General features: G+C 36.6%; 1 protein-coding gene across 1 annotated transcript in view; it reads right to left on the reverse strand.

Annotated features, from left to right (window-relative positions):
* Nucleotides 1–26,100, reverse strand: part of LOC108529802 (X-linked retinitis pigmentosa GTPase regulator-like) — a 35,672-nt gene that overhangs the window by 5,273 nt on the left and 4,299 nt on the right. Inside the window, exons 3-11 of the mRNA XM_017872316.1 lie at nucleotides 25,959–26,084; nucleotides 25,421–25,513; nucleotides 23,536–23,598; nucleotides 21,335–21,493; nucleotides 19,702–19,851; nucleotides 13,060–13,218; nucleotides 6,883–7,038; nucleotides 3,507–3,631; nucleotides 905–1,110 (exon numbers count right to left, since the gene is read on the reverse strand). Of these exons, the coding sequence (XP_017727805.1) occupies nucleotides 905–1,110; nucleotides 3,507–3,631; nucleotides 6,883–7,038; nucleotides 13,060–13,218; nucleotides 19,702–19,851; nucleotides 21,335–21,493; nucleotides 23,536–23,598; nucleotides 25,421–25,513; nucleotides 25,959–26,084 (1,237 nt within the window). The remainder of the gene's footprint in view (nucleotides 1–904; nucleotides 1,111–3,506; nucleotides 3,632–6,882; nucleotides 7,039–13,059; nucleotides 13,219–19,701; nucleotides 19,852–21,334; nucleotides 21,494–23,535; nucleotides 23,599–25,420; nucleotides 25,514–25,958; nucleotides 26,085–26,100) is intronic.

Here is a 26,100-nt window from a genome sequence, read left to right on the forward strand (position 1 = left end):
CAGGAGTTCGAGACCAGCCTTGCCAGCATGGTGAAACCCCGTCTCTCCTAAAAATACAAAAAAATTAGCCGGGCATGGTGGCGCGCGCCTGTAGTCCCAGCTACTCAGGTGGCTGAGGCAGGAGAATTGCTTGAACCCAGGAGGTGGAGGTTTCAGTGAGCCAAGATTGCGCAACTGCACCCCAGCCTGGGCAACAGAGTGAGACTCTATCTCAAACAAAAAAAAACAAAAAACAAAACACACACACACACACACACATATATATGTATGTCATTGGAACAACAATTTTAAAACACAGAAGAAAAATCTCTAAATTTAATTAAGAGGGAATATTTCCTCTCTCTAATTGAAGTCCTTATTCCTTTGTTTTCCCATTTCATTGTTTATAGTATATAATCTTCCACTGCTCATGAGGCTTAACTGAAAGACAAAAGAATGTAGCATTATATAAGATAAGTTCTACAGAGTTCTGAACAAGGTAACATTGTACCTATAGTCAACCATACTGTATTGCACACTTAAAAATCTGTTAAGTGGGTATATTTGTTGTATTTTTACTACCATAATAAAAAAAAGCATGTAACAAGGTGAAAGTCAAGCCACATGCAGTTGAAAAAACAATTCAGCATTCTATGTGAGGTGATAAAATAGGACTATAAAAGGATGCTTTTATAGCACCATTGTCTATATGCAAAGGTTTTCTATAATTTAAATTTTCTAATTTGTGTCTTTAAAAAAAGCATTAAGCTTTTCTGAATTTTTCTGAATTAACTCTATAAGTTTGTAAGCACTGAACTCTAATAATTTTATTTAGCAAATTTATCTGAGAAGATCCTTTGATTTAAAAAGAAGACAGATTTTTTTCTTCTAGTTTTCTTTGCAGTGCTAGATAATACTATTATACAGAATAGGCCACCATTGTACCCTCTCTCTTCGCCGCATACGTGCTGATAGAGTTCTCTGCAGTACATTTCCTGAGGTTAAACTGCCATGCGGCAGAAAAGTCGCCACAGATAAGCAAGTATCACTTATTTCATTGAATTCAATTTCTTTCGCCACACTACGATGAGGAGCAGCAAAAACTACCATGTGACATCCACCACAAGCAACCTGCAGCATAAATCCACAAAAACTAATCAACATTGGCTTCAAACACAAACGAGTTTTTAACAGTTATCAGCTGTAAGACATTTACTTAGTGGTAGGCTTCCCAGACAGACTGACTTGGTGAATCTGTCTATATGTATGTGTGTGCTCAACGAGAATGTGTATACAATATGTATAAAATAAGTACACAATTGGCCAGGCGTGGTGGCTCAAGCCTGTAATCCCAGCACTTTGGGAGGCCAAGGTGGACAGATCATGAGGTCAGGAGATCGAGACCATCCTGGCTAACACGGTGAAACTCCGTCTCTACTAAAAATACAAAAAATTAGCCGGGTGTGGTGGCGGGTGCCTGTAGTCCCAGCTACCTGGGAAGCTGAGGCAGGAGAATGGCGTGAACCCAGGAGGCGGAGGTTGCAGTGAGCCAAGATTGCACCACTGCACTCCAGCCTGGGCGACAGAGCAAGACTCCGTCTCAAAAAAAAAAAGTACATAATTACCATACATATTCTTTAAACACTGTGATTGAAAATTAGAACAAGTTTAATCCACCATTTAACTTTCAATTTAAAATAATATAGAGAAAAAATACTTGGCAGATTACATTTTTCCTTACAGTTAAAAATGTTATTTTAATCTGGGAGAGACATTAAAACGTGAAAATTGCTCAGAGAAGTTCTACTGGAATAATTTTTTTTTTTAAGTATAAATCAGTATCTTGGGCTAATTATGTCTCTAAGTCCTCTTTATATGAACATTTTCTAAGTTTAATGCTTAAAAGTAAATCCTTAGAGGAAAATAAATGCAGGTATGCATGATGACAGAACAATAAAAAATGAAATCAGCATTCAAAGAATTTTGAGAAATAAGTCATTTTCAAGAAAATGCTTAAAAAAACCCATAGTGCAGTATTTTCTGTACATAGGTTCTAGATACTTTATAATGTTCTATTTTTCCTTCATAACACTTTAAATTTTAAAATTTATATATATTTTTGTATATCCCTTTTAAAAATTGTAAGACTATAATGAATAAGTCCTCAATGAATGAGGGCATGGTTATTTCATTCATCACTGTATACAGTACTTTGTATTTCTTTTTTTCTTTCTTTTTTTTTTTTTTTGAGATGGAGTTTTACTGTTGTCGCCCAGGCTGGAGTGCAATGACACAATCTCGGCTCACTGCAACCTCTGCCTCCTGGATTCAAGCAATTATCTTGCCTCAGGATCCCAAGAAGCTGGGATTACAGGCGTCTGCCACTATGCCCAGCTAATTTTTGTATTTTTAGTAGAGACGGGGTTTCGCCATGTTAGCCAGGCTGGTCTTGAACTCCTGACCTCAGGTGATCTGCCCGCCTCGGCCTCCCAAAGTGCTAGGATTACAGGCGTGAGCCAGCGCACCTGACCAGTACTTTGTATTTCTTATACTTAGCACACTATCTTACCCATAGTAGGCTTTCATTAAATGACTATCAAATCAATAAATGAAAGTGTTCCATATTATGAGACACTGAGTCTTTGAAGGACAAATTTCAATATTATTATCAAGTCAAAGAATTTTCAAAAGTCAAAACTTAACTGGCAAAAAAATTAAGAAACAACACAGGTATGATGCATGATGGTGATGTGACACCGAAATAATACATCCTTAACCTACGAAAATTTAGCCAAAAAACCGTATCTTCAAAACTCTTTATTTTTTATTTTTTTTTGAGACAGGGTCTCACTGTCACCTGGTCTGGAGTGCAGTGACACGACCTCAGCTCACTGCAACCTCCACCTTCTGGGTTCAAGCAATTCTCATGCCTCAGCCTCCCGAGTAGCTGGGATTACAGGCGTGTGCCACCACACCTGGCTAATTTTTGTATTTTTAGTAGAGACGGGGTTTCACCATGTTGGCCAAGCTGTTCTTAAATTCCTGATCTCAGGTGATCCGCCTGCTGTGGCCTCCCAAAGTGCTGGGATTACAGGAGTGAGCCACCGTGTCCCACCAAAACTCTTTGTTTATTATCAGACTTTCTGTTGAGCAGGATTTGAGAGTCTAACATTTAATTCAGCAAATATTTACTAAAGACTACTGTGAGCAAGGTACTCTGCTGGGTGCTACACAAGATACAAAGCTTGCAGGCATGGCACAGTCCCAGCTTTCAACAGATATATGAGAACGAAGCAGAACAGTCAAGATTTCAGCAAAAAGGAAGATGCTAAAGGAGGACAATTAGGTGCAACACATTTTCTGACTGGCATAATGTCTGACATTTGGCTTTTAGGAAACAAGTATATTTATTAGATATATCTATGATACTCTTCCATACAAACATAAAAGTACCATTTTCTATGAAATACTGAAAGATTCAAATACAGTAATACGAAAATATAAACAGGGAAATGTGATAGCCTTACCAATTTAACTATAAACCTCAAAAAATTAGAGCACAAAGTAGGAATGAAGTGATTGGTAAAATTCTCCAGTCCAAGTCCTAATTTTCCGTGGCGACCATCTCCAAAAGTATACATAAGGCCGATATCTAAAATGCAAAAATAATGAAGAGAATTATAAAAGTGTTATTTGTATGGATCTATTTGTAAACAGATAAATATGTTAACTCATACTGCAATTATAATTATCCCCCTCAAATTCTGCATTGAATTTACTCTACTGATCTTTCCACACTCTCTATGGTCTCTGTGGTCCTTCATGTAACATCAGGCAACAAATATTCTGAGAATAAATCAATTAACCTTGGTGGTTTGTGAAGCTGATGATCCGTCATGCAAGGCAGTGTGTGGAGCAGCAGCAATACAGCATGTGAGCTTGATACACACATCATATATTCCAAGGGAAGGAGGAGATGCTTGTATTCTGACCCCTACATCCCAACACAGTCTATTTTCCTTTTTCCTGAGGTCATTGATAGATCAGAGTTTCTCAACTTTGGCATTATTGACATTTGGGGCCAGATAATTCATGGTCGTGTGGGTCTGTCCTGTGCACTGTAGGATGTTCAGCAGCATCCTTGGCCTCTACCCACTAAATGCCAGTAGGACAACTCCACTCTGCAGCCATGACCATTAAAAAATGTCTCCAAACGTTGTCATGTGACTTGGGGAGTGGGATGTGCATAAAATCTCTACAACTGGCTTAGCGTAACTAATCTGGCTCCTGGGCTGTGGAATACTGTTGAAGTAAATGCCATAAGCCAACAATGCTAACTAATTCCTATACCAAAACTTAGGTCCCCTCTGAAACTGGGCCCACAACGATGATAATTAATCTTGTCACTTCTCGCCAGTTAGCCCTTTTGCTTACTGACATAGCAGCTATTACGAACCTTCACACTCCTTTCTTCAAGCCGCTCCTTCATACCCTCCATCTCAACTGGGGTAAGTGCCAGGGAAGCAGAAGTAAGGGGGCGGTTAATATGGTGCAAAGCAGGGGAATTTTCCTCTAGTCTGGGGATTAGGGAAGGCTTTCAAAGGGAAACCTAAAGGATGAGTAAGGTTTAGCGGCACGAAGAAGGGAGCAAAAAATCTTCAGGCAGTCAGCAGTACATAGAAAGCCTCTGAATCAAGAGCAAACATGGCTTGGGCAAGAAACTGAAGGGCAACTAATATGCCTGGAGCACCAGAGTGGTAGGAGATGAGTCTGAAGAGGTGAAAAGGGAGTGTCCTATTAGTTCAGATGAAGAACTTTTGAACTTTTATCTCAAGGACATTAAGAAGGAAAATGAATGGTTTTAAGCTGGGAAACAATTGGGTTACCTTTGGGGACCTCTGATTTAAGATGGCGAAAGTGACTGCATACTAAGCAAATCCAAGAGAACTGACTGAAAGATCATTAGAAATAATAATATAATTCAGTAAGGTGGCAAGTATAAAAATAAATTTATAAAAATAAGTAGATTCCCTGTAAATAAGTGATAGTCAGTGTTTGGACTCTTTATTTATTTATTTTTTGAGATGGAGTCTCGCTCTGTTACCCAGGCTGGAGTACAGTGGCACGATCTCGGCTCACTGCAACCTCTGCCTCCTGGGTTCAAGTGATTCTCCTGTCTCAGCCTCAATAGCTGGGATTACAGGCACGCGCTGCCACGCCGGCTAATTTTTGTATTTTTTTTTTTTTTAGTAGAGATGGGGTTTCACCATGTTGACCAGGCTGTAGACTCTTATAGTTCTTACTATTAAGTATTTATGTCCTTCTTTTATATATACTCCTTATCATCTTTATCCCTTCTTCCTCCTTCTTTTCAACCTGATTTCTTTACCCAACTGTTTTTTTAAGGTTTGCCTTTTAAATTTGATTGTCTTTTGCCTGAAAAAAAATAAACCCTGATCCAAGCTGCCTGATGGCACTTCCAACTTCAGAGAGCTTTTAAAAATATGTGCCACTGGCTATAATGGGGAACTGGCAAGGCCTTGCAGATAACCCACTACGTACTTCTCATTAGTCCTGGAGGAAAAAAAAAAAAAAATTCCACACCACTTGCTCTCTAGGGACGATTGATGAACAAAAAGGCAAACAAAGTTAATGTTCAATGATTTGTGCTGTAACTCTTTCTATCAGGAGTAAAGGTACTATGAAAATTTAACTAAATAATCAAATTGTATGTTAGATGACAGATTAAAAACTATGTATTTACTATCAGTGGCAGTTTAGAGTTGATGAAAAATGACAGTAAGGACAGAGAAAGTGACACTAGGACCCTATAGTTAAGGGATACACATCAACAACCCTTAGTGGATGACGAATGAATAATACTTTTCATATTCTATATAATGCTATTTCATGATATGTTCTCAAGAGCATTGATACTTGATAATGGGCAGGTCATCCTCTCTGAAAGGTTCTTTGGGGAAGAAGGAACACTGTGTCTTGCATTTGCTGATTCCTAGTTTCCCTAGCCAGATACCATTAGATGAGCAGTAGCTTTTTCAGGAGCTTTTTCATAGCAGGAGCTTTTCAGAAAGAAGGGAAAAAAGTAGAAATGCTAAAACATGGATTATGTCAATATACTAGATGATTTCTGACTTTCCGATGATTGACTCCATTTTTAGACAGAAATAGTGAAATTATACACCCTTTTGTTACAAAGCATTGAAAACTGTGGACTATATCCATTACCTACATATATGTGACTGAATCATTTAGGGGAGAATCTTTACGGAGTCCTACATTATTAGCAGCACATAGTTTTGAGGCTGAGAAGTGGGCTCAAAGGAACATTTCCCTGCATGAAGGAGATACCACAGAGTGGAAGAAGGTATCCACTTAGTGGTCTCTGAGGGGCCTTTCTCTCTAACACTGTGGAAAGAGAAGGAAAGGAGTCATTCCTGAAAACGCCTCCAGGTGGCAAAAACATAAGAATCGACTCGGCCTGAATGCAGCTCTGTCAGACTGAATAGGAAGAATGTTTTAAAATAAGTTTCTGCTTGTGGGATTTTTCCTTTTGGCCTGAGCAGAGTTAAGAGCCTTCAAACTGATATAATTTCAAAAAGATTCCTGTTTTCTGCCAAAGAATAATACTATAGTCTAACTTCTGACATCAGCAGGCTATTGTGAGGTTCTAAATCTTGGGATCATTTACATGTGCTCTAAATTGAATTAAAATAATAAAAAGGAGCTCACGACTTTATACTTTGGAATAGTAAACATGGAATTCCATTTTTCTCAGTCATTAATTCCTTTACTTAAGTTAGATACATTCATTTCATATATAATTTATTTTGTAATAAAATATACCCCGTTCTATAAATATATAACAGAAATTCTAATCCATACCTGTTATCAAAGCTGTGTGATTTTCTCCACAAGAAATATAACTTACTGTATGATCCCTAATATTCTCAATGACTTTGGGTTCTGAAGTTTCAAAAAGAAAAGTGCCAAGACCCAGCTGACCAAATTGTCCCAGGCCAAACGTATACACAGCATTCTCTGAAACGAAAGGGTCAAATACAAGAGAAGGATTATGGAAGCAGACACTGTTACCATCATATCTGGAAAAATTGTGACATTCAATCTTTTATAGTGAAGGTTAAGTGCCTCTAGGGAAAAAAAAAACCCATTTAAGAATATTTAACATTGAAGAATAAATCTTTCAATGACGAAGGAAGAGAAAAATGAAAAGGTACATAATTATAAAAATTATGACATGGGTATGATTTTATCTTTTATACATAAACATAAAAGTTAGGTAAGTAACAGGTATGATACAAGGCACGTAAGTCAGGGAACTCCATGAAACGTCCCCATAATTACATCGGCTCAAAAAGTACCAACTATCGGCCGGTAGCTCACGCCTGTAATCCCAGCACCTTGGGAGGCCAAGGCGGGTGGATTGCTTGAGGCCAGGCTCGAGACTGGCCTGGCCAACATGGTGAAACCCCATCTCTACTAAAATTACAAAAATTAGTTGGGCATGATGGCACGCATCTGTAATTCCAGCTACATAGGGAGGCTGAGGCACAAGAATCGCTTGAACCCAGGAGGCAGAGGTTGCAGTGGGCCAAGATTGCAAGATTGCACCACTGCACTGCAGCCTGGGTGATAGAGTGACACTCCATCTCAAAAAATAAAAAAGAAAGTACCAACTGTCATTAAGCTAATTCACTATGTCAAATAAAAAGTGAACAGTGTCTCCTACAGAAAAACTTCTTCCTTTTAAAAGTAGTTTACCCATCACCTAAGGTCAGGAGTTGGAGAAGAGTCTGGCCAACGTGGTGAAACCCTGTCTCTACTAAAATACAAAATTAGCCGGGCGTGGTGGTGTACACCTGTAATCCCAGCTACTAGGGAGGCTGAGGCAGGAGAATCGCTTGAACCCAGGAGGTGGAGTGAGCCGAGATCACGCCACTGCACTCCAGCCTGGGCAACAGAGCAAGACTCCATCTCAAAAATAAAATAAAACAAAATACAAGTAGTTTAGTAATCTATTTTATAAAACCCAATTTCAGAGAATTGTCTTGAGAATTAAAACTGATAGTACATATGCTACATTTATTCACAAGTAAAGTTTCTTTACTAGGAAATGCAACTATAATAGGAGGGGAAAAGCTTTTCTTTATATTGATATTTTGAAGTGATTCCAAAGGACTTCCAGTAACTCATTAAATATTATGTCATATGTTTTCTAGAAATGAAAAAGTACAAAAACAGGATACAAGAGTGGTGATGAAAGGGTCGTTTTAGAGACATCATGCTCCTGGCTGCTGCGTTAGGATGCACAGTGTCGATTACATTAGTCACTTCTCCTTAGTACACTGAGTTTAGTACATTGAGTTTCTCCTATCACAGGAGGAAGGGTAAGAGCTTGGTATTCATGCCAGAACCCAAACCTTCATTATTACTAGCTGTGGCAAGCAGGTGAGTTACTTAGATTCTCTGATGTTATAATCCCTATCTAATAGAGTTGCTGACAGGATTAAAAGAGAAAACATTCAGGCAGATTTGAAAACATGACATTCTGTTGTAAAGAACATTTTTCTAAAAAGTAATCAACTCATTCTATCAATAGGGGTTACAAATGAAAACATAACTGTCTATGGTCATGTGGTTTTACAATTTCTTCTAATAAAAATGTTTGCTTCATAAATAAGACAAATAGATATTACTCCTTAAAGAAAATATGCTGTATTAAGGATATGAAGCCATATTGAGGCAATGGCAAAACAGATCTTTATTTTAATATTAAAAAACCATCTTAGTTTAATTAATAATCACATGGCATATTTCCAGTTCTACATGTTCAGCTTAACAGTAGAATACTGGGTAAATTAAAACAACTATCTATCTCTAGCTGACCATCAATTACTCTACATTTTTTAGGCTGTCTGACTTTAATTAGCCTGTGAAATGAGGCTGTTTAGGCAGTCTGAATCATGTTACAAAAGTTTTGTTCAGTATCCTGGTAGGTTCCCATTCAGTTGCTTGGATATTAGTGATGACAGCAGTTTCTATTTTACAAAAATGATCTAAGGTGCTCTTATTTAAGGACATTATATTTAACAACCAAGAGAATTTTTGGCCATATCACCTTTGTGACATTTAACAACATAATTTAATGTTAATAAGTAATATTACATTAGGAAAACAGATTTGATCAGTTCGCTTCAGATCAATATTACTGTAATTTCACAGAATATATTTGATTTCAGAACGAATAATTTGTTAACCTGTAGAAAACTTAAGTTTATCCAAACATAATCCTAGAAGTTAAGATAAATTCTCATTTGCCTCAGGACCCAGACTTCATTGTGAACCCCGTCTTACAACTGGCCTTTCTTGTCTGTTGGTAACTGCTGTGGATGACTTACAAAATTACAAATATCACTCTGCCTCACTTAGTGTGTACCAAGTTCCAGCCTCAGACTTTTTCCACAGTGGTCCATGGTTTCCCTGATCCCAAGGAGAAACTATAATCACCCTATCACTACAACCAGTTTTATTTTCTAACCTATCGTGGTCATGTGCAAATACTATAGTTGAAATAAATTCATCAGATATGAACTAAATTGTTTTAAAAATAGTTTAATGAATGATCCTCTAATAGATTTTAAGGTAAGAGTTATAGACATAAAAAAAACAAGGCTGGGAAGGCCCTTCATAGAATAATCTAATCCAAGTGCTTTTCTTTAGTGAAAGAAATTGGAACAGGTGATTAGCTATTCTTTCCTTAAGGTCTTACAAAATATTCCATAACTCTCTTAGCAATCCAGTTTAGTATTTAGTCACACTGATGATCAATATACTCTTCAGGTCCATTTCTTCATCAGCTAGGATTAAATATTTTTAAAATTCTGCCTATACTGTGTTCCAGAACCAGGTTCCTCACCAGGGCTGGCTCATAATAAAGCTTGCACAGGTCCATGCAGAAATGTGAAAACAGGGCAAAGTAGTCGGAAATTTCCATACAGATACCATTCGTATACAGTTTAAGGAGGTGTCCTTTTATATATCAATCTAAGAGGCTTTCTTATTTGAAAATATTCCTTATTTTGATGATATGATCAGTACAAACAGTCATTTTTTCAATGCCAGTATTTAGCAAATGTGAATCAGAAAGCTGACAACCATCCCTATTGTTCTCATAATTTTTTAAACCTCAAAATTTTAGGTTATTCTCTGGATTGTAACACAAGCTCTTCAGCTGTTTACAAAAAATATATTTATGAACTGTAAAAAATTTCCCCTTCGCGGCGAGTCCAAGTGATGTCATTGTTCAGTATCCGCACCTATGAGTGAGAAGCATGTGTGTATTGGTTTTCTGTCTTGTTGATAGTTTGCTAAGAATGGAGGGGAACCATCACACATGCGGGCCTATCAATCGGGGAGGGGGACCGTCATCAGGGGGAAGGGATTGCATTGGGAGTTATACCTGATATAAATGACGAATTGATGGGTGCTGACGAGTTGATGGGTGCAGCAGAACCAACATGGCAGGGCAAGTATACACACTATGTACACAAAAACCTGCACGTTATGCACATGTACCCTAGGAAACTTAATGTATAATAAAAAAAAAAAATTATCTCTTCATGTTTTTTTCCTGTATTGCGAAAAGTTTTTTCTCCCTGTATTGCCTCCATTCAATGTTGGCTGCCACAATCAGACAGGAAACGCAAGGACACTTCTTTCTTGCATCTGTAGTGGAAATCTTAGTGGCAAACAATAACTACTCCAGGTCTGTCAAATAGATGCATCTCATAATTTAAAAAACTTTCCTGGTGTATGAGATCCCAAAGCTTGCAAAAATCTGGAGAGAGCAATCAATTTCTGGAAAGATTATACTTAAGCTCAGAACAAAGACCACAGAAAGCTAAATGTCTTTAAAACCACAAGAAAATATCATCCTTAAGTGCGTTTATTTTAAATTAAGAATATAAAAGTAAGAATTAAGCTATCATTAAAAGTATCATAGATTATCTTGTTGCTCACTTTATAGAAAAATATTTTATAATGAATGGTTGAAGACACTATTATTATACAATCAGCATTTGTATCTGTTAAAATAACCCTGAATGACCTATTCATTCTTTCTATAATCTTTGTATAAACTAGAGAAAATATATAACACATAAAGTTGCATTTCTGTCTATAGAATGAATTTTCAGATAATGTTTAAAAATTAATTTCAAAGTTTAATTTTAGGACATTTTGAAATTATATAAAATTCACCTTTTCAACAGGAATTCAAAAAAAATCTTAAACCTCAGAATTATTTCCAAATTTAGAGTATAAGTTTTGAAAAAAAATTATTTCTAACTTAGAAAAGATTCCATCTAGTAACTAAAGCTTAATAACCACGACTGGGGCTGGAATAGGAAGTTGAGGAAAAGTAACATCAGAGAAAAAAATATAAAGATAAAATATTCTTCCCTTACCTGGCAACATTAGGCATATCATCTTAGAATTGGATATTATTCAAAATTTGTCTGCAACATTTCTAACTTTGGGCTACTAAAGATTAAGTGGTGACTTCACAAACTGTTAATTTTTGTGCAAAAAATATAATAATTCACTACCTAATTGTATTATGTACGTTACTCATCTAAAATAAATCTAATGTTGAAAAAAATTTGGAAGCATCAATTTAGTAAACATATTAGCAAGTAGTGAGTATATTTCAATACAGTGATTAGAATTCTGAGAAATGACATGTCATAACAAATATGAAATTCAGATCCCAAAAGTAACATTACTATTAAAGTCCTAACTTTATTTTATTATCTGTAATTTAAAACCTTACCACTTTTTAATGAATTACTATAACAGAACATACAACTACAAAGAAATTCCCAAGTTATACACTGTAAATATCACAAAAAGAAAGAACTATCAATGTCATGTAGAAAATAGCTTGAACAAAAAGCTTCTCCAAAAGAAGGCATTTCAGGAAAAATGTCAATGTTAGATAAATATAGAAAACATATATATAAGAAAAATTGTTTGTCCCTGAAAATGAACTAAAAATAATGGAATATGTTGCCATTAAAAATGTTAAGGTCAGGCCAGATGTGGTGGCTCACGCCTGTAATCCCAGCACTTTGGGAGGCTGAGGCGGGTGAATCACCTGAGGTTAGGAGTTCGAGACCAGTCTTGCCAACATGGCAAAACCCCCCTCTCTACTAAAATACAAAAATTAGCCGGGCATGGTAGTGGGTGCCTGTAATCCCAGCTACTCAGGAGGCTGAGGTGGGAGAATTGCTTGAACTCAGGAGGCAGAGGCTGCAGTGAGCCAAGATCGGGCCGTTGCACTTCAGCCTAGATGACAAGAGTGAAATCCGTCTCAAAAAAAAAAAAAAAAAAAGTTAAGGTCATGAAAATGTAAATTACATTAGCAGAATTCATTTTTTTCTACTTAAAAAAATTATTCCATAGACCAGAAATATATATTAAGTATAGAAATAAAGCGTGAGAATCTTTTTGGGTTGCTTTTTTTTTTGGAGACAAGGTCTAGCTGAGACCACACCTGGCTAATTTTAGTAAAGCTGGGGTTTCATCATGTTGCTCAGGCTGGTCTCAAACTCCTGGGCTGAAGAGATCTGCTCGCCTTGGCCTCCCAAGATGCTAGGATTACAGGTGTCAGCCATTGCACCAGGCCCCAAAAGTGAGAATCTTAATGGAAAGAGATGCAAAGCCACCTGACACGAGGTATCTAAGAGTCAAACTCATAGAGGCTAAGAACAGAATGGTGGTTGCCAGGAGTTGAGGGGAGGCGGGAAAGACGAGTTGCCGTACAGTGGGCATGAAGTTTCAGTTACTCAAGATAAGTTTCAGACATCTGCTGTACAATGGTTGTGCCTACATAGAAAAATACTGTATTATACACTTAAAAATCTATTAAGAAGGTAGTTCTTATAGCAAGTATTCTTACCAAAATAAAAAAAAATGAACATTAAAAAAGTTTCATTAGTCTCTACAGAAAGCAGGGAACAGAACAGTAGACTCCACACATACCTGTGAGAACCACAGTATGCTCTCCGCCACAAGCTACTTGGATCACCTTCTCAGGAATTTCAGACACCAGCTGGGGTGTTCTGTGATTGCTCAGGAGCTGATTAGGAAGACCTAACTTCCCATTCTCAGGTTCTCCAAACATATATAGCTCACCATCTGCTATTGAAGGAAAAGTACAGTGATTAATGATGACATACATATGAACAAAAAGCTGATCTTACCTTCAAAAAATGTTTTGACAAGGATAACTTAATACATTTGACCTTTCTTGAGATATTTTTACTGTATAAGGAAATATAGCTAGATTTTCTTTTCCCCTTATTTTAATCCAGTAATTTTCATGAAAAATTCATGACTACCATTACTAATAAACAACTAGAAATCATTTTAGTGCTTTCACAAAAGTGAAGAATATCTTGTGTCTTCTACTTACTTAAAGCTCCCATAAAAACATGAATTTTGTCTTGCTTCCTATGGTATCCCCAAAACCTAGCAGTGTCTAGAACAAGCACTTAATATTTGTGGAATAAATGAATGAATAATTGCTTTATATGAAACTGGTTTAGAAAACTCACTTATGTGTGTAGTAAATATGTTAAGTAAATCTTAAGATAGCAGATTTTACCCATTTAGATGGCATTTCCTCCAAAGACGCTTACCAAAGAGTTCCTGACACTTAATCACTGCCCTGTCCATACTAACACTATTAATTTGCTTCTTTATTACATTTATCACACTGTATTATGACTGTGAACTTCTTGAAAGCAAGAACTTTCTTATTCATTTCTATGCAATTAACTGAGTTCTATAAAGTAGAATTTAAAAACCTTGTGTAAGTATATGGTCCAATCTCAAGAATGACATAGAACACATCACCATAGGTATGAGCAAAGAGACAACAGAGCAGATCTGCTTGCTTATTCTTTGCAAGTCTCTGAGAGAACCATGATTCATCCTTGCCCAACCCCTGAGAAGGTGGCCCCTGGAGTGTTCTTTATATGAATGATTAATGACTTTGTTATATATACCAGAGCAATGAACTATGCCAGATTAGGTTTCTCAGGGCTGCTTGCACAAACATTAACATTGATGATGTGCACCTGGCTTCATTATTGAAGGTCCTGAGTTTCAGCTGCTGTGGCCAGTTGCTAGCAGGTGGTGCCTATATGACCAGCCCCCTAAATCCCCTGGAAGCACCAGAATGGGTTTCCCTGGGCAGAGACATTCCACACATGTCCCTGTAGTTCACTGCTAAGAAGAAAACATGCCCTGTGTGGTTTCCTAAGAGAAAGTACTAGGAAGTCCAAGCACGACTTCTCTGGACTCCACTGTAGATGCTTATCTTTTCCCCACTTTTTCTTTTTGCTTTGTATCCTCTGCTGTAATAAATCTTATTCATAAGTATAATCTGCTATTGAAGACTGTGAGTTCTTCTAGAAAATCACGGAACTTCGGGAAGGTGTGGGACAGCCAATGCACAAGATATGCACCACTTGAAACTTGCTCAAATACTGTAAACACAGCTATATTGATTTTCTGAATTGATCTGCACAGAAAATGAAGTTTTATGGACCACAGTTTTCTATTAAGTATTTAGCAAACACTGACATAAAAGTGGTGCCCAGTAAGTTAGCACCCTTCCATTCTCCCACGCTTGTTGCCTCCCATAGGAAACTGGTTCCTAAGTCCTGATGAGTCTCTCTCCATTTCTGTCTATAGATTCCTGATTCCCTTTACATCTTAACATGAATTTTCACCTGGATCAAGTTTTCCAAATGTCTTTCCTACCTCTAGTCTAACATATCCACACAACATCAGATATATCTTCCAAAAACAAGGCTCTAATTATGACACTTCCAAATAAAAAAAAAAATACATGTATCAAGTATAAACTGCAGACTGTTACAAGAGACCTTCCATATTAGGTCCCCAGACTACTAACCAGTCATATTTCTATCTACTCCCAAGCTGGTGACTCTCTTTTGAGTCACATCCTCCCTTGAGAATTTGATGACAGCTCTATAAAAAAAGTACACATCCCAGCAGGGTGTGATGGCTCACACCTGTAATCCCAGCATTTTGGGAGGCCAAGGCTAGCAGATGGCTTGAGTCTAGGAGTTTGAGACCAGCCTGGGCAACATGGTGAAACCCAGTCTCTACAAAGAATACAAAAATTAGCCGGGTGTGGTGGCATGCATCTTTGTCCCAGCTACTCAGGGGAATGAGGTGAGAGGATCACTCGAGTCCAGAAGGTCTAGGCTACAGTGAGCCATGATTATGCCACTGCACTCCAGCCTGGGCAACAGACTGAGACCTGGCTCAAAAAAAAAAAAAAAAAAAAAAAATGCACCTACCAAATTTAGCATATAATTTTAGGGGTTCACATTCCTTTAGGATCCATGATCCCTAACCTCTAAACAAACTCAACTATGCAATAATCTCCAAATACATGATTTACTTTCTGTCTCTTTATCTCTGCACATGTTTTGTCTCTGCCTGGATTGTTCTTCCCTCCTCTCTGTCTCTCTCAGAGTTGCTTCCATCTTTCATGGTTAATCTCAAATACCACCCTTTCTCTGAAATATGTCCTGATGTCCTTAACAAGAAATAATATTTTTTCTTTCTTGATCTCACGTAAGACTCTGCTATCAAATGTCTTATGTTACCAATCATGGTCTGCTGTATATTGCAGTTATTGGTCTAGCACAGTAGTGAAAAGTATATGCTACAGAGTCAGACTGCCTTGTTTGCATCTGGATTCTGCCACTTACTCAATCATACTGAGCAAGTTGTTCAGTCGCTAGGCCTGTAACATGGGGATAAAAGTGCCTATGTGATAGCGTTGTTTCATAGGAATAACTGAATTAATGCATTCAAAGGCACTTAGAACACAATCAGTGCCTGGTCATTATTAGTTGCTACCACATCCTCCTCTTCCTCTTGTACATGGAGAGAAACTGCATGTCAGTAGAAGTTGTTCTGGCTTTTAGAGCTGGAAGACTGGAGTTCAAATTCTGATTCTGCAACTCAATTGCAGCATCACCTTGAATAAAACTGTGCTCGAATCCTGCCTGCATATATGGAATCAGAGATACCACCACCTCTCTCTCAGAGTGGTTGGGAGATGAAATGAAATATATTTATGCTTGAAAATGCTTTGAACATGGAAAACTATACATCCTATAGTTTGATTGTAAACTCCAGAAGGGCAGGTACTACATTTTAATCAACTTGGTATTGTAAGAAATATCATTTAAAATGACTTTTACATAGTAAGTTGCTGAGGTTTCTCACAGTGTCAACTTTTTAAAGTAAAATGTTTTACCTATAAAGCAGGGGTGTCCAATCTTTTGGCTTCCCTGGACCACACTGGAAGAATTGTCTTCGGCCACATATTAAATACGCTAACACTAACGATAGCTAATGAGCTAAAAAAAGAAAAGGTCTGTGCATAAATCTCATGTTTTAAGAAGGGTTACGATTTGTGTTGGGCCACATTCAAAGCCATCCTGGGCTGCGGGTTGGACGAGCTTGCTATAAAGGGTAAGAAAAGATATTTCCTGTAGCTTATCAGTAGGACCTTCCTTAAAGGGGAAGGTGAGTGCTTTTAATCCATATAAAATGTTTTATTTAATTTCAAGGTCTTTTTCTTATTTATATATAAAAAATAACATTTATCATGAAGAACAAATAGGTCATTTCATATCAATTATATCTACTTCACTTAGGTCTATTAATTTTTATAAAATCTGGATTCTTCAAACTATCTACCTGGCTCTCATAGCTACCTTCCCCAGGATTCTGATCTTAAGCACAATGCCAAGTCTCTATTCTCCAGTCTCTGAAGATTGCTCCACAAATTCCTGCCCCCAGTTCCCATGACCCCAACTCATTTGCTTATATCCCCTATTGTACTACACCTAAATCAGTGAATCATTGGTTGAAATGCTCAGACCCAACCATTAACATATCAGAAGAAAAGACACAGAAATCAGGGATAATACCTGAAAACTCCATAGATTTTACCTATAACATCTAAAAATTGAATATTTTATATAATTTATAATATGAACTTGAATTGAGAACATGAATTTAAAATACGAACATGAGCATTTAAACATACTAGTAGGTGAAAAATCTGTAGAAAGTCTTAAACATAACTATCTTACTAATATGTTCTGCATTTTTATTAGGAAATAAACTATTCTGTTTAGAGGTTCCTCAAAAAACTAAAAACAGAGCTACCATATGATCCAGCAATCCCACTGCTGGGTATGTACCCAAAAGAAGAGAAACCGGTATATCAAAGAGATATCTGCACTCCCATGTTTGTTGCAGCACTGTTCACAATAGCCAAGATTTGGAAGCAACCTAAGTGTTCATCAACAGATGACTGAATAAAGAAAACGTGGAGCTGGACGCGGTGGCTCAGACCTGTAATCCCAGCACTTTGGGAGGCCAAGGTGGGTGGATCACCTGAGGTCAGGAGTTCAAGACCAGCCTGACCAACATGGTGAAACCCTGTTGCTACTAAAAATACAAAAAAATTAGCTGGGCATGATGGTTGGCGCCTGTAATACCGGTTACTCAGGAGGCTGAGGCAGGAGAATCACTTGAACCTGGGAGGCGGAGGATGCAGTGAGCTGAGATTGCACTACTGTACTCCAGCCTGGCAACAGAGCAAGACTCTGTCTCAAAAAAAAGAAAAAATGTGGTACTTATGCACCATAGAGTACTATTCAGCCATGAAAAAGAATGAGATCCAGTCATTTGCAATCACATGGATGGAACTGGAAGTCATTATGTTAAATGAAATAAAACAGGCACAGAAAGACATATACTGCATGTTCTCACTTATTTGTGGGATGTAAAAATCAAAACAAACTCATGGAAATAAAGAGTAGAAGGATTGTTACCAAAGGCTAGAAAGGGGAGTGGGGTGTGTGTAGGAGAGTGGTTAATGGGTCCAAAAATTAGAAATAATAATACCTAGTATTTGACAGCACAACAGGATGATTACAATCAAAATAACTGTACATCTTAAAATAACTAAGAGAGTATCATTGGATTGTTTGTAACACAAAGGGTAAATGCTTGAGGGGATGGATACCCCATTCTACATGACGTGATTATTACCCATCACATGCCTGTATAAAAACATCTCAGGTATTCCATATATATATATAAAATGTACCTACTATATATATATATATATTATGTACCCACAAATACTAAAAATTAAAAATAAAGAATTAATGTTTTTTCTGATCTACAAATTCAACATACAAAGAGAAAAAAATGCTTTTCTATACAATATTTTCATCTATCATAAAATACATATTAAGTAAAACCCCTTATACTTGAGTTATTTCCAAAATTTGTAAAAAGTTGCTTTAAGTGATTAAAGTCATAAAATAATGGCTAGTGTGAAAATTACTGACAGTTCATATCAGCTGATGTAAATGAATCTCAGCAAAATGCTTGGTATAAAAGTTCATTTTATGTACAAACCTGTGAATATGCTAAAAAATATTCCATCATATACCTTAAATGGGTGAATTGTAGGGTATGTGACTTATATCTCAATAAAGCTGGGTTTTAATTTTTAAAAAAAGCATAAAAACACACCAAAAAAAAGCTCAATGTAATGCCTGTTGGTTAAGATGAACTATTCCACTTGTTCACCTAATGGCTAATGCAGAGTTCATTCACACAATTCATTCTGGCAGTTTTCTGAAAGTCCAAATATAAAACAATGCTTTTGCTTGGTATTTTTATTGTTTGGCTGGCTTTTTTTCCATTTGTGTTTTTGTTTCTTGTTTTTTGTTTCACGAACAAAGCAAGTACAGACTATACCAACCCCAGGAGCCAAAAGTTGCCAATAAGTTGGTAGGTAGTGTTGCCCCAAGGAATGCAATCAATTCATCATTCATTCACTTTCTCCCTCATTCAATAATATTTATTGATTATCGGTTTGTTCAAGACACCAGGGATGCAGTGGTGAAAAATACTGACAAAGTCAGGTTTACTCTGTCTTGGTATCATGCTGCTGCCAATTCATTGGTAACTTTGGGGGGCACTGAGATGGGTGAATTACCACTTTCTAACCCTGAGTCTGTGGTACATGAAATAAAGAGTAAATGTATAAAATAAATCTTTAAAGATTTGTCTAAGAGGGTCCATAAACTATTTCCTCTAGGTATTTTTACTATTAAAAAAATCCCATCAATTAGATGCAAAGTCATAATCACACTTCCTGTTATTACTAGTGTACATATAGACTATAACAGCTAGAGCCCAACATTTCAAATATTTTAACTAAGATAGAAAAGGTTGCCAGTAGGTCCAGGAAAGGGAGAAGTTGGGAATGCTGAGAAAGTCCTACCAAAGGAAACCATATCCCATGCTGAGCTCTCTATATTCACCTAAAAAGTGATCATGTCAGACACAGTTTGAAATTATGAACTCTTATTATATAAATGGGGAAATACTGTGACCTAAAACAGACCAAAACAATTTCATTACATAGACAACCATGGCATTATTTCTATAGAACCAGAGAATATGTTACATCATTTCATTATTAACTTAATAATAACATAGAAGTGGGAGATAACATGATGACTTCAAAATGTGTCTTACTTGTTACAAAAGCTGAATGGTAATATCCACAAGAGATCCAGGAGACAGGTTTTCCAATGGTCACTTGATGAGGGACACAGACATTAGTTACATTTTTTAAACCAATTTGCCCTTCGGAATTTTCACCCCACATAAAAAGTCTTCCATCCTCTATAAAGAAAAATACAAGGGGAGAAAACGTTTTAAAAGGTAGTCAGGCTCTGAAGCTATTACACTTCCAAAAGACCATTTATTTTATAGTTCATAAAAATTATGTATCTTAACAATAAAGTACTACTAAGACATTTACATCAGTTAGCTACTTAAGAGTTCAATTTATATTGTGAAATACTTCTATAATGATAAAGAACACAGAACAGCCTGATTGTAAATCACTTAAGTCCTGGCCATATTTTTATCTCAATAGCAAAGACAGAACGCCCTTTCCTACAATCAGCCTTTCCCATTCTAATGTCTCTAAACAGAAATGTTCTCCTCCTTCCAAGCAGTCTACCTGCAACTGAACTGAAAGACAGCACAGGTCACATTAGACACCTGCAGGTCAAAAAAGCCTGGAAGACCTTGCTCTTGAGAGCACTGTGGAAATGATGTTTTGGAAAAAAGAACAGAAGAAATGTATTTCACTACCTATTTTTTTCCTTATAATTTAAACCTGAAAACACAGAATCTAGCCTTAGAGAATGAAGATATAATATCACGTAAAACATCTCAAAAATAGGTAACTTATATAATTTCTGATAAGGGTTTTGATGTAAGAAAAAATCTAGGAAAAATATTTTAGAAAGGAATTCTCAAGATTTATTTATATATTTTAAATAATTTAAATTTTGAAGTGGTTTAGAGTAATGCAAAACAAATAAATCAAATAACAACTGAAAGAAGGCAGTGCGATATTAAAATGCTTAACTTCACGGGCTTATATCAATATAATACACACGCGATCCGCTCTTCAGATACAACTCTGACTTTTCTTGGAGGGATAAGTTAAACCCACCGCAGATGTTACACAGTCTCTACAGCTTGAAACAAAGCAGCTAACCAGCAGCTTCAGTGAGATCAAGCTGATCTTGGCTCCCAAATTTTAAAGAAATGTCTGCATATTGGGCTTTGTGGTCACGGGCATTGGGTGCATAAGAGGAACCAATGCACCTGTTCCACATCACATTTTAACATTCATGGTGCTAGCAATTTTATGATTTTCGTGTGGATGGTTTCTGGATATTCAATCTGGTCTAGTTATTAATATCTGTTAAGTATAATCTTGTAGAGACTATCACAATTGAAAATTGAATTATATTCATATTTTGTATATCTCTCTAAGCAGCTTGAGGAGCGCATACCCTAGATGCTTTTATTTCGCCCATTACTCTCCTCTTAAATGTATCTTAAAGGAATAATAGCACAAATATAGCACAAAATTGAAAAGAAGCATAGAATAGAGCATAAATTGGGGCAGTATGATCGAAGAGATGTTAATAGATATAATTATTTGTTAAATGTTTTCTGTAACACACACTAGCAGTGTGGCTCAATGAAGTACAACCCACAACATGCACATGCTTCTTTGCGAGTTACCTGAGTTTGGTTCAATATACTTTGATTTCTTACATATATATGTGAAAACAAGCCTCACCAGTTAGGGCAGCTGAAGTATTAGATCCAGCAGAGAGCTGTTTAATCTTATGCTCGGATGTAAAAAAGCTAATTACATGAAAAGTGTTTCTTTCTTCAGTGTCACCAAGCCCCAACTGTCCTTCATCATTTCCACCAGTTGCATATACGTTGCCTCCTTCTGCACATGGAAAAGAAAACATCAATATACTATAGAGTCCCCCTTTTTATGAGACAGGTCAGTGTATAGCAGCGATTTCCTCTATTAACAGTGAAGAAAGCTGAAAGCTATCATTATCCTATTATTTGGGAGACAACTTCATTTCATCGTCAAAATAAAGCAAAACAAGCAAGGTCACATATTTTTGTGAGATGTTAGAAATCAATCTAGAATGTAACTAGCAACTGAAATGAACAGAATGAATGGAACGTATTTCTTGCTAATATAGTACTTTATTAATTCAGAGTGAAAACAAGGAAAGTAACTTCCAAACTAGTTTAAAATGCAAATCTATTTTAAAAGAGATGTGTCCATTAATTTTAACTTCTGTGCCCAGTAAAGCTAAGATATAGTATAAATAAGTAAAACGAGGCAAATCCAAGAAGAATCTAATTAGAAACATGATAATTCTATGTTGTATTCATTTTAACTTCCTAGCTAAATAAGAAGTCACTATAGCACTCTGTTTAGGAGGAAAGACTCCAGAGCCAGACTGCTTGGGTGCAAATTCCGGCTTACCACTTACCAAAGCTGTGGGACCTTGGGCAAGCCATAACCTCTGTGTGCCTCATTTTCCTCATCTATAAAATGGGGATAATAATAGTACCTACTTCATAGAGTTGTTATGAAGATTGAATTAGTTGAGATTTGTAAAATTCTTAGAACAGCATTTGGCTCATTTAAAGTACGTAAAAATGTTTGTTAATTACTCTGTTAATTAAATAAAAAGTACATCATGCCTAGATTACAAACATTTCCAGTAAGTTGTAAATTAATGAAGATTTTTAACACACATAATTAGTTATCTACATCATAAATATATACATGAAGCTAAAGCCTTGCTAAATTATAGGGTGAAATGAGGGCAGAATCAGCCTGAGTTAGTAAAAATTTTAAAATTATTGTTATTTTTATTTTTTGTTTTTAAGAAAAGAGGAAACCTAATTGGGGAAACAAGACTAGCTTTCAAATGGAAAATACATACAAGGTCACATGAAATTGGAGTGCACAATGTAACACACATGGAGCAAACCTGAGTTGGTGAGATTGAAATAAGTCAAACAAATAAATGAACACAAAGTTGAACAGTCACAAAATGTTCCATGGAAGAAGTAACACTTAATGGGATCTCAAAAGATAATCTGAAAAGCCGAAGAGAAAGAGAAAAGACACTTCAGAAAGGGAAAGGTATGGAGAGGTGGAGAGCAGCTGACGCAGTGAAAAATCCTGAAGACAGAATAAGTGGTTGGGGGCGCGGGGCAGGGGTGGGGGAAGGTGGTAGGAAGAACTGCTCAGTGGTCAGGTCCTGGAGGTCTAATTGTTATCGCAGCATTTGCTGAAGATACTATCCTTTCTCTATTGAATTTCCTTGGCATCTCTGCCAAAAATCAAGTGGGCATATATATGGGTCTACTTGTAGACTCTATTCTGTTCCATTAATCTTTGTCTATCTTTTTGCCAATACCACACTGTCTTGATTACGGCAGCTTTACAGTGAGTCTTGAAATCAGGTAGTGCCAGTCCTCTAATTTTGTTATTTTTCAAAATTGTTTTGGCTCTTCTATGTCAATTGTTTTCCATATAAATTTTAGAAGCACTTTGTTAATTTCTACAAACACACATACACACACAAAAGCTGGTATGGATTTTGATGGGAATTGTGCTCACTCACATCAACAGCCTTCTGGGTGCCTTCCACTCAACCTTAGTAAGGAAGAGTTCTAGAAGAGCAAGAACAGGAATAACCAGCCCCTAAGGTGGACACACAGGTTAGGAGATGCTGTCCCATGATATAATCCAAGAAAAGAAGCTTTTTCTTCAGCCATTTGACATTTATGTGTATATTTGCAAAGGCAAACGTGTACTAGCCATTGACATTTTTAAAAACCCTAATTTTACTGTTGCCAAAGTATAATCTCTATTAATTTTACAAAACCACGTTACTGGAATGAGACCTCAGTTCTCAAAGTCAGGCAGGAAATCATACAGGTTGAGCACTATACCTGTTGACACCAGGGTGTGGTTCCTTCCACAGGCAGCTAATTTCACCTTTTCAGGTTTTAGAGCTAAAAATATTTTAAAATGGGACAATTATTTTACAGCAATGAAAATGAACAGTAGTCCAGGACAAATGGTGACTAAGTGATAGAACCGAGATTTAATAGCAGGCTTGTCTGATTCCAAAGTCAATGTTCTTAACTAGCAAGCCAGAGGTTTTCAGAACTGGTTGTGTACCATCATAACCAGTGGAGCTTGAATACAATATAGATAGCTTAGCCCCATCCTTAGGGAATCTGAGTCAGTGGGTCTAAAGTAGGGGCTAGGCATCTATATATGTATATTTTTAAACTCCATAGGTAGGCCAGGTGTCGGGGGCTCACACCTATTATCCCAGCACTTTGGGAAGCTGGCTGAGACAGGCTGGAATGGCTTGAGCCCATGAGTTTCCAGCACTGGCGCTGAGCAACATGGTGAAAGCCCCATCTCCTTTACAAAAAATACAAAATTAGGCTGGTGTTGTGGATGGCCAGTGCCGCTGTAGTTTCAGACTATTCGAGAGGGGGCTGCTGAGGTGTGGAGATCGCTGGGAGCCCGGAGTTGAGGCTGCAGTAATCAGATGATCACGGCCACTGCCCTCCAGCTTGGGGTGACACAGCGGACCCCTGTCTCAAAGAAAAAAAAGAAAAAAAAAAAAACCAAAAACAAGGCTCCACAGGTAGCTTAACTCATGTGCTGCAGACTCACTGCCATCTCTATTATGCTGCCGGCCTCATCTGATCCATTACCTAACCTGCCATCACCGTTATCAAGCTCACCTTCTATCACATTCAATGAAAAACTGAAAGACCAATATTGACAGGTATACACGTATGAATCAAAGTTGTTCATTCATTCATCTACATATTCAAAAAACATTTAAAGAACATCTCCTAAGTGCTTGGCATAGGGGCTGCAAAAAGATGACTAAGATAGAATTCCTGGTCTCAAGGATCCCATAGTCTAAACAATTCTGTTAGCTTCTCTATTAGATAAGATATTTGAGAGTAAGGGTCATGGTCACTGTGAATATCCCCAAGTGCTTAGACTGTGCTCAATAAATACTTTTTGAACACATGGAATACTTTAAAAGTTCCATAACAATTCCCATAAACAGCATGAATATGATAAGCTACACTGACATTTTGAGCTGAAATTAAAATCTAGCCAGGAAGATAAAAAATACTGCTCTTACTACATCTCAAGGAATCTCCATCATCCTTTCAAGTTTAGCTGATGTTCACAGGTTATACCCAAACAGAGATTTTGCATATAACATCCAGAAAGCTTTGTAAGGGTATTATATATCTAATACTTTCTGGAACACTCCTGATTTCAAATATTTTGTCCTGTTGTTCTTTTACACTAGTACTAATCAATCCCTAGTCTCGATGTTTTATTTACTTCACCTAGTCACTATATAAAGCAGGATAAGTATGTTTTATAAAACCAGCAACTAAATAGAAGCATAATGTCCACAACTCTATTAAATGAGAAAAGCTCAAAATTCTAACATATGTTTGTTCTCTGTATATACAATAACAGTAATATGTAGGTAGTTTTACAAACAAGCAAAAAAAAAAAAAAAAGGAGGGGGGATGTTCAAATGCAATACTGTAAAATCATTACTTCCTTTGTGGTCCCTGGATTTAAAATCAATCTGATTTTTAGACCCTAACATATAAAAGCAGTTCTGAATATCACATAAAAGATAAGTTAAATGCTAATAATATTCCAGCAAATGTCAGAAAATAAACAACTAAAGGCTTTATTATTTATGACATTAAAGAACTACACGGTCAACATAAAAACACTTTATACAGTTTGTGAAAAGGTAAAAAGATCCCAAACCTTTGACACATGTTGGCTTGCTGATGGCTGACTTTGATCCTAATCCTAACTGACCCCAGTTGTTACTACCAAACACGTAAAGTTTATTATTTCCTGGTGGGAGGGAAAAAGAAATAATCAACTGAAGCATCTTTCACACAATGTAAGATAAGTCATCACAAAGCAATAAAAAGCTATACTTTTTAAATGTCACTGCTTTTCTGTGCTGAAACAAGCTACCTTGTTCATCTATATATAACCAGATTCTATTAGGTGGGAAAGAGTTTCTAAAATTATACAGTAACAGTTTTTTAATTATATTGAAATAGATTCATTTCAAGAAAGTTGTGTGTATAGAAAACCATACTTAAATATACTAAGGAAACTTAAAATTTAAAAGACACTCCTGATGACTTATTTTGTGAAGAATTCTCTGGCAAAGTAAAAAACAACACTTTTGATATATTTTCAACATGTTTAAAACACAGCAGCGTATCTATAACATAATATTTAGAATTTTCTAAGTATTACTGTCCTCATTCAGGATTGTAATACTAACCGGTAACAACAGCAGTATGTTCATCTCCACATGAAAGATGTACAGGGACATCATTTTTAAACCAGAATTTACTGGGATTATTTTCAGCAAATTTACTTTTCCCAAATGTAAACACAGCACCCGAATCTGCAAATATAAGATG

Source organism: Rhinopithecus bieti, unplaced genomic scaffold, assembly GCF_001698545.2.
Source record: "Rhinopithecus bieti isolate Rb0 unplaced genomic scaffold, ASM169854v2 scaffold_7528, whole genome shotgun sequence".
In the NCBI taxonomy this organism is placed as follows: Eukaryota; Metazoa; Chordata; class Mammalia; order Primates; family Cercopithecidae; genus Rhinopithecus; species Rhinopithecus bieti.